This window comes from Indicator indicator, chromosome 1 (assembly GCF_027791375.1).
Source record: "Indicator indicator isolate 239-I01 chromosome 1, UM_Iind_1.1, whole genome shotgun sequence".
In the NCBI taxonomy this organism is placed as follows: domain Eukaryota; kingdom Metazoa; phylum Chordata; class Aves; order Piciformes; family Indicatoridae; genus Indicator; species Indicator indicator.
Window position 1 is genome coordinate 103,867,866 of NC_072010.1, and position 14,357 is coordinate 103,882,222.

The 14,357-nt window shown below is 36.5% G+C and overlaps 1 protein-coding gene across 1 annotated transcript in view; it reads right to left on the minus strand.

Moving 5' to 3' along the window:
• Nucleotides 1-14,357, minus strand: part of ROBO2 (roundabout guidance receptor 2) — a 409,048-nt gene that overhangs the window by 57,877 nt on the left and 336,814 nt on the right. The window contains exons 15-17 of the mRNA XM_054392730.1: nucleotides 10,796-11,027; nucleotides 5,271-5,395; nucleotides 2,350-2,521 (exon numbers count right to left, since the gene is read on the minus strand). Coding sequence (XP_054248705.1) covers nucleotides 2,350-2,521; nucleotides 5,271-5,395; nucleotides 10,796-11,027 — 529 coding nt within the window. The remainder of the gene's footprint in view (nucleotides 1-2,349; nucleotides 2,522-5,270; nucleotides 5,396-10,795; nucleotides 11,028-14,357) is intronic.

Below are 14,357 nucleotides of genomic sequence, written 5' to 3' on the forward strand. Positions count from 1 at the left end.
TGCTCTCCCTCTCCTTCCAGGGAGAGGTGCAATCTGTCTCCAAATTAATTTCTGAAGTTTGCAGTCTCTGTTCTTACCCTTCAGAGTCTAGCAATTACACCTGTAGAAGTAATCCTTCATTTAAATGTCAAAACAACACAGGCTTTGTGAATTCAGTGACTAAAAAATAAATGGATACAGACAAATGTTACCCACTGATGTTTGGTAGAATATAATCATTGGAGTTTGGGGAAACAAACAGCATTAATTTTGTATTTCTTTATACAATATTTAAGCAGAAGTAATAGATATGTCATCCAAGGTACCGGTGTACTATCTCATAATAGTGCAGGTGTTTCTGTAACAATGCTGTCAGTTCAACTAATCAGAACACAGACAAGGGAAGTGTGTGACCTGTAATGCTCCATCGTTCCTGAAGACAAAATCATAATGAAATATAATGTCTTCCTCCCATTGGAGATAATGAAGAACAAAACTAATTTGTTGGACCAAAAATTAATTAGACACATCAGCTTCGATTGTACCTATTACTGTGAAAGTTTGCAGCTGTTCCTCATATTATTATGCCAATGATGGAATGTAAGAGTGAACAGGACAGATGATGAAGAGAAATAATAGCTATAACATTAACCAACATTGCTGTTATCTCCAACTTTATTTCTGTTTTCCCATGTGCAGCTTTTTAGCATACCAATGTTGCATGACCAAACATGCTCCTTTACTTTTCATGCAAAGGTCTCTTAAATGTAAAAGATGCCTCCAGACAAACTTGTTGAAATAGATGTCCTGGAATCATTTAAAGAACAAATAAATATCACAAGTTTAATGATGCAAAATTAAGTCTCTAAATGCCAATTTGCATTTTTCTTTCTTTTTTTTATTACTTTATTTGTATCCTAAAATCCTTTTCTTCCTTCCTGAAACAGTACAGATCTCTCCATATTTAAATCTTGACTACAGTAATGTTTTGTCAGGGTGTCTGTACCTAGATGCAGCAATGGGCATTCTGGGAATTACCCAGCAAAGCACTTGGATGCAAGTTTAACTCTCAACCCTTCCAGTGACACAAGGCTACTCACATGCTTAAAATGAAACACATGTAAAGGTTTTGCTAGAACAAACCCTGTCAATTTAGTGTCTAGTTAGATGGACTCCCTAGTGAAATGAGAAAAATAAGACCCACTCAAAGCACCAAGTCAGTTATTTACAAAGAGGTCCAAAATTCAGGCCTACTGGATGACAGGTTTGTTGTATTTTAAAAAAATCAAATTCTTGTTTTCAGTACTAAGAAATTTTTTTCCCCTTCTTGTCATTTCTGTGGTTGCCTTTTTCTAAAACCAGTGCTCCTTTCACCTCCACTCTTACATTTCTTTCTCCGTGACAATATATTGAAAAACCAATGCATCCCAGTTTCTGTTTTGATCAACAGGGTACCTGAATATAATCAAATATTTAAGCAATGCTTAGGGGATGGCATTTTCTAAAGGCATACACATAACAGAATAGTGCATGGTTGGGGCATTGTGTTGACAGTATTTTCTAGAAAGAAAATATTTAATAATAATGAGAAACCTCCCAAGCAAACAAAAGGCCCTTTTCACTACTAACTACCTTATTCAGATAAAAGCAAAAAATTTTCATATTGCACACACAGAAAGGGTGCTTCTCTGTACAACTCAATTCAGTTTTGCTGAATATGGCTACTTCTCTTATTCTTACCCTTCCCATATTTCTCTTGCCTTTATATTTTATACTTGAGAAGCATTTTAGACGAAACAGAATCTGTGCTTCCCCCCAGGTCAGGAAATTAATTCAGCATGGAAACCACTACCAAGAAACAGTCATTTCAAAGGCAAGGATTATAGCTCTACCTTTTGCTCTCTATTTGCACTAGAGGCCACTTACTCATTGACAGAGGAAGCCTGTCTGCTTGAGATACCTGAGAAACACTGACTTCAAATTTTCAGAAAACAACTAAAGAGAGCCTTAGGCACCAATGATACAAGTAAGGTAATATGATAGTCATCTGAACAGGAGGAAAAGGGAGCTTGAGTTGTTAGTTCCATAAATCTGTCAACATACAGAAGTGGTAAATCCATTAAAAAATGTATTAAATCAGTTTCATTAGAAAATCTGCATTTTATCATATATCTCAGGAATGTATTTCCCTCCAGTGGCTGCAAGAACTCTGCATAAAGAGAAGACACAAGGTCATCAGGAAGTGGGATGTTAAAAGCTAACTAGCTCTATTCAAATCTCCTCTTTTGCTCCACGGATTTTTACACTTCAAAAGTGATATATGAAAGTTAAAACAGGCAAAGCAAAACAACAAAACAAACAATCACTTACCAATTATTATGGGCTGTGGTTCACTTTTTACTCCCACACCTGCACTGGTGCTTGCAGCAACTTCCACACGGTACTGAATACCTGGATATAGGCCACCTATTACTACAGACCGAATGGCTGCATCCACTGTTTTGTTGACATGGAATCGAGTCTCATTACCTAGGCACCAGATCTGGGACAAAAGTCGATGTGTTAAAAAATACACAATTCTTCATATTCATAAGCAATTGTGTATAGATAAGACATACCAAGGTATTACATGCCAATCTAAGACAATGGACTTCTTAACAATGTTACTGTCCAGGAGTAGGATCGGGAATTGGGATGATTTGGCACAGCAAGCTATCCCAGATTAGCACAGGACCAAGCCATCTGCAAAGAATACTTGCAAATACCTCTCTGGGCTCTGGCTCTCTGTGGAGTGCAAACTCTGTGATTACACATCATGGAGGCATAGATCAGAATCATCCAAGTGATAAAGAGCTGTTATACATTAATTGAAATCTTGTTCAGGAATATGATTACCACCAAACCTTTCCTTAAAAATACCAAATACTTTTCAGCCTTACTTTTCCATTGAATAGCAAAAGGACGACATAACACAAGCACAGGTCGAAACACTTTTTAAAAGTATTATAGAATAAATAATTTTCAAAATGCTTTTCAATTTCCTTCCACTGCAGAACATGGCTACATGAACTTTCTGAAATTGAAGAACTATAAATTAACTTTTTATTGCTGCTTTTATGATTACTTACATTGTTCAGGAATCCAGATACCAGTTCCTCACTCAATTACTCTCAAACAGAAGCAGCGTTCTATAATCTCAATTGGCATTTTGTGATGAGAACAGTCTGTGATTACAGACCTACTTCTCTCCCTTGCTTTTTTGCATAAGCTTTTCTGAAGAAGTTTCAAAACTAAGACCTTTTAGGGATCCTTCTTCAGTGAATGTTATCTGCATATACTGCTTCTGTATTATTAAGGAAAGCATTTACTACCACTCAAGAAAATCAATGGATAAAAATATCTCATGTACAATACATAATTCTAAGAGAAGAAGCCACTATCAGCAACCAACTGATGACTCTAAGCAATGGTAATAATTTCTTGACCCTCCTTTTTAACCCTTCCCAGTGTTTTCTCATGCCTTCTACTTTTCTGTGAAACACTGAGTAAGATTTGGAGATCGAAAGAAACTGCTGTTCTCCTAAGCTCAAGTAGATCCTATTTGCAGGCCAGAATGTTTTAGGGTAAGAAACTACTGCATTAGCTCCTTTCACTCCTTGTCTGTCCTGGTCTTAGGTGCCATCAGCTACGAGATGCCCTTAATTAAAGGCTTTTAATTGTTAAATTAATTCACAGGTACTCTGATACTTGAAGTGGAATCAACATAAGGAATACATACAGAAATCAACAAATGAAACATTTTTTTAAAAAACCTCAGCAGTCACTTTATACCCAAGGACGTATCAGATTCTGCATTACATTAATTGTATCTAGATCACTAATCAGGCAGCCACCCAATGTAACATGGAAGGGATGTAAAGGCTGGTGACTTCAGCTGATTTTATAAACAGCCTTGAATTCAAAGCACTCACCTGGAACATAGTTTTTATTAACCATGAGCCCACGTTGTTTCATAGCTACATATTTTGTGGCTTAGGAGCATGCTTTCTTTATTTGCCTATGAGCCCTTGATGACTAATATTGACTTATCCTGGAGTCAGTATCAAGATTAATTAAGCCAAAAGATAATTATTAATTGACATGAAAAATTAATCAATAACATACTGGGATTAATAAATCTTGATATTGAATAAAATAAATGCAAAGCTAAACATAAATATTGTAAGCATTTACTGCATCCCTCTGACCAAACTGGAAGAGGTTGAACAATTATTTAAGCCAAGTACTTTTTTCCTTCTTGATGCAGTACTCCCTCAAGGCACAGCAAGGGAATAAAAACAAAATATAATTTTGTGTGAAATGCACTGCATCCACTACTTACACCCTTGGAGAGGCTGTCAAAGGGAAATGCACTGCATCCCGTACTTACACCCTTTGAGGGGCTGTCAAAGCTGCTTTGATTTGTTTCAATTAAAAATTTCACACTAGGTATACAAGCCAGACACAGCAAAGTTATTGAATAAACAGTGTATTCCTTGGTCACAAGCCTGTGACAATGCTGAACCTTACCCAATCATTTTCTCTGTAATCCTTCACCCAAAAAGTGACTTCACTGGGGAATAACAGACTATAACAAAATTTAAGATATTACATAAGGCACAGATACCTCAAGCTACCAAAGAAACAAAGAAGAAGATACAAGCAGGCAACTCATATAAGAAACTCTGGATATAGTAGTTGTGTTCAATCAGTTCCTTGAAGCCAGTAAGCTAGTATTTTAGGTTGTGACTCTTGACAGAATTTGTACTTGGAAGAAGTCATGTATTATTCCAGAGCCACAGTCCTTGACTTTGACCTTGAAGTGTTAGGATTAGCATTTTTGCAGTGAAAAGAAGAGGTATCTTTTCTGTCAGCTTCTCTGCCCAATTGAAGGCACTCTGAACCTGAGACTTCACTACCTATCTTGAGAATGCAGAAGCCTTTAAAAAAAATATATGTCCTTCTCATTCTACAGCAGGGAAGAGCAAGAAAGGGAAGCCTTGTAAACTAGGTGGAAATTACAGCTCTCTTCGAGATCTAGTTCACGATATAGTTTTGCTTTTAGTATAGTGGTAGCACTAGTCAAAAAATTTTTTAAAATTCCATAAGCAGTCAGTCCTCATTCTCCATATAATTATATGGGCAGCTGTAAATGCTGTCAGCATCTAAATTCATAAACAGTGGTATTGTTCTGTAATTCAAACAGTCTGTTTCCTTAAATACACAAGCCTCCTATTAGACATAATTTCTACCTTATATTCCTGAATGACTCCATTTTGGTGATCTGGAGGGGGAGGATCCCAGGAGATGCTGATGCTCGTACTGTTGTGGTTTCCAACTGTCAGGACAGTAACAGATTGAGGAGGGGCACTTGGAGCTATACCAAAGAGAGGGAACGAATAGAAGCAAGACATTAATCCATTTGCTACAGCACTAATTTTGCTGAAACAGTGTAAGAGCAAACAGACAGTATACAAAGTTCCCACTCCCTGCAGGCCTAGGTATGCACATTTTGTTAGTTTCTGACAATTTTGAAAAATACCTTTCTGAAGAGAAGAATAGCACTGAATGACAATGTGGAATTTATGGCAATGGAGAATCAATAGAAATAACACCACATTTGTTTATATTTGGTATCTCTTAAGTTTGCATTGGAAATGCATAATATGAGGTTGCTTCACCTGGCCTGAAAATTATTTTGATTCTTCTTTCCCCACATGGTCTAATAATAATAATGTAAGCAGCAGACATTTAAGGATTATGTTTGTTTGTTTGTTTCCTATTTATTCTCCAGGAAAACATTAACTTAAAAGGTTTAAACACAAAACCTTGTAACTCCTAGGTGGAAAAGGGTTTAAGTGTTCAAGGCTTTACATCAGATGGCAGTGAATTGGGGAGGTGCTAACTTAGGTCAGCTATATATTTACGTCCTCTTCTCTCAGCAAATTGCTTTCTCTTCAGAGTCCTGTTCAGTTGAACCATTCACAACTGTTTGGCTGGTCATTGTGTTTCAAGGTCATCTCAACAACACAGCTGCTTGCCAGCCCTGTTATGCTGGCTAAAAGTGTGAAGAAAAAAAAAATAATCATGGCTATTAGTGATCAGAGCTATGTTGGCAAAGCCCCTCTTGCAGCTACACCAGCAGCAGGGTGCTTTTGTTGGCTCAGGACGTGTTTGGGAAATGGTGCAGCAGTTTCATGATGGAAAAGCCCCCTCTGTAAGCATCTGCTGCATCTCCACGCGAGGGCTCTCCCACCGTAAGTACAGCTGCCATGGCAGAGGGCTGTGGCATATGTCCCTCTTCTGCCACTTCACGATTCTTGTGCCCTGCCCCCCCACTTAATTCTTGGCAAGTGTTGAAACTCCATTGAAGAGGCAAGCTAAGTCACCAAAGTCAAATGTTTAATATATTTAATTATATTAAGGTATATTTATAATACATTAAGGTATAGTGCCTGTGTGAAAAAAAATACTGATAACAGCAGCACTTTATTAGTGATATGATCCACCTATTCAGTTTACCTACACGATCTTCAAGAAAACTGACAGAAATATGCTAGGACAGTGTGAACTAATAAAGTGGGTATATAGTGATACCTCTCCAGGACGGTTTTCCACATAGTGTGCCCCTGATTCCAGTCCCCTGGTCCACAGTATTACTATCAAAGGAGGAATCCTTCACTGCTAAACTTTATAGCAACAGGACTCCAATCTTATCTTTAACAGATATTCCTGGTTGCAACAAGCCACTGGCTTCTTTCATTAAAGTCTATCAAGTTTGACACAACTAAGCACAGCCATGGATATCAGGAGTATTCCAGTCTCATGAGTCAATTCAGATTTCCTTTTTGTTCCCCATGGCCTCCTTGAGACTGGCTATGCTCCCACTTTGCGTGGTCCTCAGCACTTGACCTGGCACAGGCACAAAGAACTGAGCTCAAATCCTTACCCTGATAACCCTGAAGAGTTGGAATAGCCTGTTGCAGGAATCACACAACTTCAAACCAGGTTATCAGAGGTGAGGACAAGGGACCATACAAGATTGCATTAGAAAAAGATATTTTACAAGAAAAATGATATATGCATTACCGTCCTGTGAGGCTGCACATTTTGACAAGTACATATTCTGATGCTGGTTCAGCTGCAAAGCAAATAGTGCTTGGCAGAGTCCTTGTGACCTTGAATGATGAAATGAAACAGTGTAGAGGAGGGGAAAAATTGAGCTGTACTGTTCATGATTTGACTCTTAGCCCACTCAAGTGAAGCACAGAAAGGTGGCCTTGGGCTACTCCTTGCAATTGTACAAAGCACAAAATTGGTGAAGTTAATAGTTGCATTGTGTATTTTATGGCAAGTGAAATAATTTTCCACCCAGTAAAAAAACCTAACATTTCAAAAGTCAAGTTATTCAGTAACAAGAAACCTGTGAATAAATGTGTATGTGCAATATTCATTATACATGAAAACAATAATCAGAAAATTGACAAAGCTTAACACTTTATAACTCATTTTTGGTTTTAAGTACAACGGAAGAACTGGCTGAAATCTATTCGCTTTCATCCACAAACACAAAAGGCACATATACACATACCTGGAAACACAGAGAGATGGAGAGAGAGAGGGGGAGAGAGAGAGAGAATGCTAATGAAATGTAAAATGAATACCCTACTCTAAAGAAAAACATACTGTATTAATTTGTCTTTGCATTTAAACTACATGAATATTCTAGTTAATATTCTACCAGTGTGTCGGGTTGGGGGGGTTGGGAGAATATATCATAAGTTTGAAGCAAAAGTAAAATTACAGCTGATGAATGCAGCTGAAAGTATCATTCTAAGAGCTGCACTACAGCAAGAAGAAATTAACAAGACAGCAGCTGATAAAAGCCAAGGACACTTCCATTACCAACTGTCACATTTTTGTGATGATGAACAGTATGCAGAACAAATACTACTCTACAAAGTTACTCCAAAAGAGATTTAAAACAATGGAAGTAATTGAAAAAAATCATCTGTATTTAGAGCAAGTGTGAAAAGTAATAGACTAAATTATAAATTAAAATAAATTATTTAGTTCTTTTCATATGTGTATACATAGAAAATATCATGCTCTCTCTGATAATATCACTCTGTAAGTTGGCACCAAAATAGATATAAATTAAGCCACTTGCCTGACACTGCTGCAGTTATTAAATAGACCACACTGAAAAATAACATTTTAAAGCCTGGTTGTTTTGGTTTTTTTTTTAATTTTCCTTGCTGATGGCTTGTGGAGAGAACACCTTGCCTGCTTCTTGACAGGTCAATTATTCCAGTGCTCAGCTTCCTCTTACAGATATGAAAGAACCCAAATCGCTGCTCATCTTTGCCAAGCGCAGACAAACAGGATTCCATTTGTTACCTTCACAAGGCCAAAGTGGCAGGAGATGGATGGATACTGAACTGTGACAAATGTCTGATCTAAAGGAAATGTCTAACTGCAGCAAAATTGATTTCTGGAGATAGGCCTCAGAAGTTACATTGCATGTAAAATTCGATTCTGCAGAAATTAGCTACTACCTCTTGGTTGGTTGCCTTTACTAGGGCTATTTGCTTTGATGTCGCAAAAAACTCCCAATGCATGTATCAATTTTCCACATTATTGTCAAAAAACAGCGTAGGTTACATTTCTAAAAAGTCAAGTCTAAAAAAGCTTATTTTTGAAATGTAATCACAGGTGACACAGCAACTGGGATATCTTTAATACCTTTAAATACACTGCCATCTTCATTGGATAAGGAGCAAACCACTATCATTAATCATTCAGATGATGCTGTTTTTAAAATATATGAACACCAACATAACTACAAAGATAATGTGAGCAATTAAAAGAAATATCTGTAGAACTACACCTACTGAGTTTCTTAAATTTGTCATGGAAGTACTTAACTTTATCACTCCAGCAAGAGAAAGAATTATTTACAGGGGTTGACATTTGTCCGGTGAAAATACTACACATTATAGGCTAATGCTTTTTTGAGAGAGATACTTGTAAACAGACTCCTTGAAGGTTACATTCATTTATAGAATGGATCCTAGGCTGTGAGTTATACATATCTGTAGGCAAGAAAAGTTTTTAAAATCTTCACTATGTGGAAAGTTATTCCACATGACTATAAAGTGGCCTTTATAGTACAAAATTACCTGACAGGGTCTGCTGGGACCTAAGAGTTGTAAAAAAAAAAAAAATGTGACTCCTCAAATATTAGAATAGAAATAGACAGAAGGTACAGAATCCTCTCTCTTTCTCAGGAGTTCTTAATTTACCTTTAGCAAAAGACAGTTAGATGTCCTAAGTAAAAAACAAAAACCAACTGAAATTGGACAAGAAAAACAAACTGCTAGTGAGGGGAGAAAATCCATCATCTGAAGTCTAGAGAATAAATTTCATTTCTGGAAAGTTTTATTCAAATTTCCTTTTTTTTCTTATAAAGCTTTGTTCAGACTCTTGCAAAGATATTCTTTACCAACTTATTTGGGCTTTATAGTCTGAACAAAGGAATGGGAACCATAAAGCCCCAAATTCTAAACCATACCTGAACAATGAATTGTACATGTTGCAGAACACTGAATTTCCTCATCTCTAAAATATGAATGTCAACCATGCTTTCTTCAAGATTATTACTTGTTGGGCAATAATCATAACAAAGGAAAGAGCAGAGTGTGTAATAAGTGAGTCCTTTCTAGAATTAAAAAGTACTTGGCAATCAGCACTAAATTAAACCTCAGGAGACTACTATAAATGACTAATACATCTTCAATAGGAAGAAGGGAGTGAACTCAAAACTCATTGAAACCACACGGGCATTTTGAATTTTCACAGGTATCTCTTTCCCTTGCTTTGAAAGAAATCAATGAACCAGCAAGAAGATGAATCTTCATTGTTATGATCATCCTACTTTTGCAGGAGAGAGTCTCTACTCAAAGATTGCATTAGATAGGCAGAAAGGTAAGATTTCTTGCATATTTCTAGATTAAAATTACTTATAGCTCACCTTCCTCCCTTACAATAAAAAAAACAGTCTTGGAGTGTTTTAGCAAAACTATATACTAAGCTACATAATATAGATTAATGCTTGTTAATGTCTGTAATGTAAACTATTTGCTATGTCTGTATCCTGCACGTTTCGCAGAGGCTTGAGAGGTACTTCAGGAAATCCTCTGAAGAACTAAATAGGGGAGTTTAATGTTCAGTGTGCTAACAGAAACAATAAAGTTGCATGCTGCCCTTGAGACGGGACTTCCATCAGACTATTTAAATACCTGTCCTTCACTAGTCCCCATTTTCCAGTCAAGCTGTTCATCTACATTGTTATCCATTCAGAAAATATCAAACAATTATCTGTAAAACACTTGATTTATTAGTTGCATTTTCTAAATGCTGACCAAAGTCTTTTATTGCAGCAACAGCAGTTATAAAAGAATGGCTGCAGTGCACACTTTCTGGAAGACCCAAAGCCACCTGTGCATTAGAAGAACATATCAGCCAGAAGAATATATGGGGATTGGACTAGATGACCTTTGGAGGTCACTTCCAACCCAGACCATTCTATGATTCTATTCTATGACCGAGTCAGTGCTTTCTTAAGGAATACTTACAACACAAACCTGAATATATAATGCAAACCCTATGTCCAACAAAAAGAAATCACATAGAAGAAACAAATACATAGATACAATAATCAAAATGGCCACTCTTGATTTCATCTCCAGTGCTACATATGGACCATTTTACTAACCTTCCTCTGTGGTACGAGCAGACTTTGATTCGCTGTCCATTCCTTGGAATTCATTGAAATAAGGGCGAACCTTAATTTCATAAGTGACTCCTTTTTTCAAGCTGACAAGGACAGCACTGCGCTCAGTTGGGACTTTGACCTCCAGATTCTGCCATACAGCTGGAGAAGGTAGGCCAGACGTTTGGCGATACATTACTCGGTAGCCCTGAATAAACTGTGATTGGCGGTCAACCTAGAAATGGCATTCAATGATACATCAATAAACATGGTAATGAAACTGTATTAAGAGAAAAAAACCACATTTGCCTAGAATGTTTTTGTCTTCATGAAAAAAAGACTGTTATCAGTTGATTTAGATTCTGAATTTTGGAATCAAACTGACTTCTAAAGTTGCTGTTGATTAGCTATAAAACCCATTTTTCTCACATTACTTGTTATAGAATATTTCTATTTTACTTTCTCCAGATCTATATATCATAACAAATACCACCTTAAATCATAAAACAAGGCTCTGCTCCTGCAACAAATTATCAAAATAGAACTTTGGCATAAATGCTTACTGCATGTAAACTTATTAAGCACATCTTGGCTACTGATGTGCTGAAACAGGAGAAGAAAATTAAAACAAATTCTTTTCAGAAAAGAACAAGTCTTTGAAGATACCCTACATGCTTTCAGTTAGTCCACTATTTGGCTTGCAGTTCATCTTTTCATGAGATGCTCAGGAAAGTAAAATAAACATAAGACAGATGCAGAGAAAACAATTTCCAAGGACATATGCTGTTTCTCGTGCTCACAGTCTAAGCAGTCTCTTTGCATCCTGGAGTTGTGATGCTCTCAGACCGTCAGATGGAGATGGAATGTCAGTTTTGGTTTATATTTGTTTTGTTGCTAGGAAAATACAATTCAAGATTGGACCATACGTAGAAGTTAAACAATTCTAACCTATCATAGCTATAAATAAGATTTTTATTTGAAGGAAAAATTTAAAATGTGATTTTATCTTGGAGAGGTTGCATGCATTTTTTTCACTTTGGGAAAAAGAAGGCACAAAGCAATTTAAGCTGTTATTATGTTTGCATGATGTTGGCCTAAAAAAAAGTCAAAACAAATAGATGGATAGAATCAAACAAAACCCAGCTGCTTCTGTAGCCATCAAATAAAGAGCCAAAGTAAGTGCAACAGAAATAACAAGTCTATTTTTTTGGTAAATCTCTGGGTTATAACTAAAATTCAACAAGTAGGGTTCATTTTCTGTCCTTGACAGTTTTCTGGCTCAAAGATATTTCAGAATTAGAGATACATTTGTTTGACTTCTCTTAAGAATAAATGAATTTAAGGCTGAAAACACAAACCAGGGTCTATTGCACTTCTGTAATCTTGTTAGAGTTTATGGAGGCATTCAGAGGGGACACAGATTCTTAGACATTAAAAAGCAGGGCAAGCAAGAAGAAAGCTTTATTTATGAGAGCAAAGCAGAAATGTCTTTCATCAAAACTGTCAGTGTTAAAAACCTTGCAACATATGTTACAACAACATTAAGCTTGCATTTTATAAACTTCTCTACATTCACTTTAAGTGAATTTATGCACTGAAAGAGGGATATAACTCACAATAATAGCTTGTTAATACCGAAAGAATCAAGCTGTGTTTTTAAGAAGAACATTAAGCAGCTGTTTCCAGATGAAGGGAGTCTGTAAATCAGAGTAAATTGTTTTTATCCATGTTTGACTTTGATTAACTAAATGTTTTACGGACATGAAGACTTTATGAACCTCATGTTTACTAGAAAAATCAGCAAGAATAATGCTTTTGTGCACTTTGTAATACGTATTCTCAACGTAAATTACAATATAAGGCTATGATGTTTAATAACCAAATACTGACTTTGATTCCTGCCTAACTACACTGAAAGACAGTATAACTTTGCTAGAACTTTCAGTTTTGTCTTTATTGTGGTTTTAAGCTCTACTGACTGCTGCCTAGTGGAGAAAATTCAGAATTAACTGAAGACTAATGGTGTGTTGCTACGAAACAGTATGGAAATTGTTTTGCATGACATGCTACGAACACAAGCGCAGCCATCAACTTAATGAGAGCCAGACCCCTACAGTATACCTGTATTATACTAATTTTGAGTCCATCACACTTTCATATCTACTTACATATAGATAATATACAAATTACTCATACAGCTCTTTTCTCCTAGACTTCCAACATCCTAGCCTAAGAGATTGAACAATATAAGAAATATGAAAATAGAAAATAGTAGTACAACAAAGTTGTCACGTATCTGTGCACTATAAACTGATTTGGGGCCTCATACAAGTTTTACAGAGTTTTCAGTCAGAATTTGATTACAGAAGGGCTTGAGTCATCTGTGTGAATTTCAGATTATTGACTGCTTCCACTTTTGAGGATCTGGAATGGTATTTACAAAGAAAAACACTGTACATTTTTAATGATTTCTATAAACACCCAGTATCACTGGATGCACTCAGTATCAAGGAGAGGATATGAAGCTATCTCTCACTGCCACCTAAAGTTAGTCTGAATGAACAGGGCCTTTCATATGGTCAAAATGTTGGGAAACTACTTAGAGGGCACTTCAATTATTGAGAAAGGTGGGAATTTTTTTGTTTTGTTTGGAGTTTTCTGATCAGTAAAAAAAGACTACTCCTAGATAAATACATGGATTAACCAGAGATACTTGTGAAGTATACATATAAACATACATCTATGTTTATACATCTATACTTATGCACACAGTCTCACATATAATAAAAAGACTGTGGCTTCATAGTTTCCTTCATTTGTTATATGGTAATTATATGTCAAGCCAACAGCAGGCCCCTAAAAACATGCTTAATGTTAAAGAACTGCGTTCAGCTGTGTTAAGCATCAAATAACTTTAAGTCTGATACACATTCACACACAGGCAGAGTTACAGAAAAATGCTCCATTATGTGACAGAAAAGTGCTGTAATTTCTAGGTACGCTTTCTTTGTAGATGGTTGCTGCTTTCTCATATAAAGCACTTATTACAGAGATTGCAGGAACTCTGCACTGAATACTGGGATAAGAGACTATTTCTAGTTTTCTTGTGACACTCAACACTCCTGAATTGGTACAAGCAGCAGTGATATCCACTCAAAAGAGCTGTGACAGTTGCTGATCTGAATATACACTTTCTCCCTCAAAGAGCAGATGACAGAAAATGCAGATGTTCCTTTGAAAGACAGAAGAGAGCAGTTACTGCGTAGGTTCTGCTCAGCACTGACCTAATGCTTTAAGGCAGCTTACAAGAATAACTGGACCTGCGTGTTCCTTCTCACCCTGTTTTATGATGAATACGTAGTATAGGAGGTATCTACACAACTGGCAACATCTCTCCATTTCTGCACAACAAGAAATTCATTTTCCCTGAGTGTTCAAATCTGCACATAACCACACCTGAACATGTGCCAGGTTTAGTGGCTATTAGATCATTTGGTTAGGCTATTAGGTTGTTAAAAAGATGGGAAGAAAGTCATAATGCAGTTCATTTTGCAAATACAAGCTA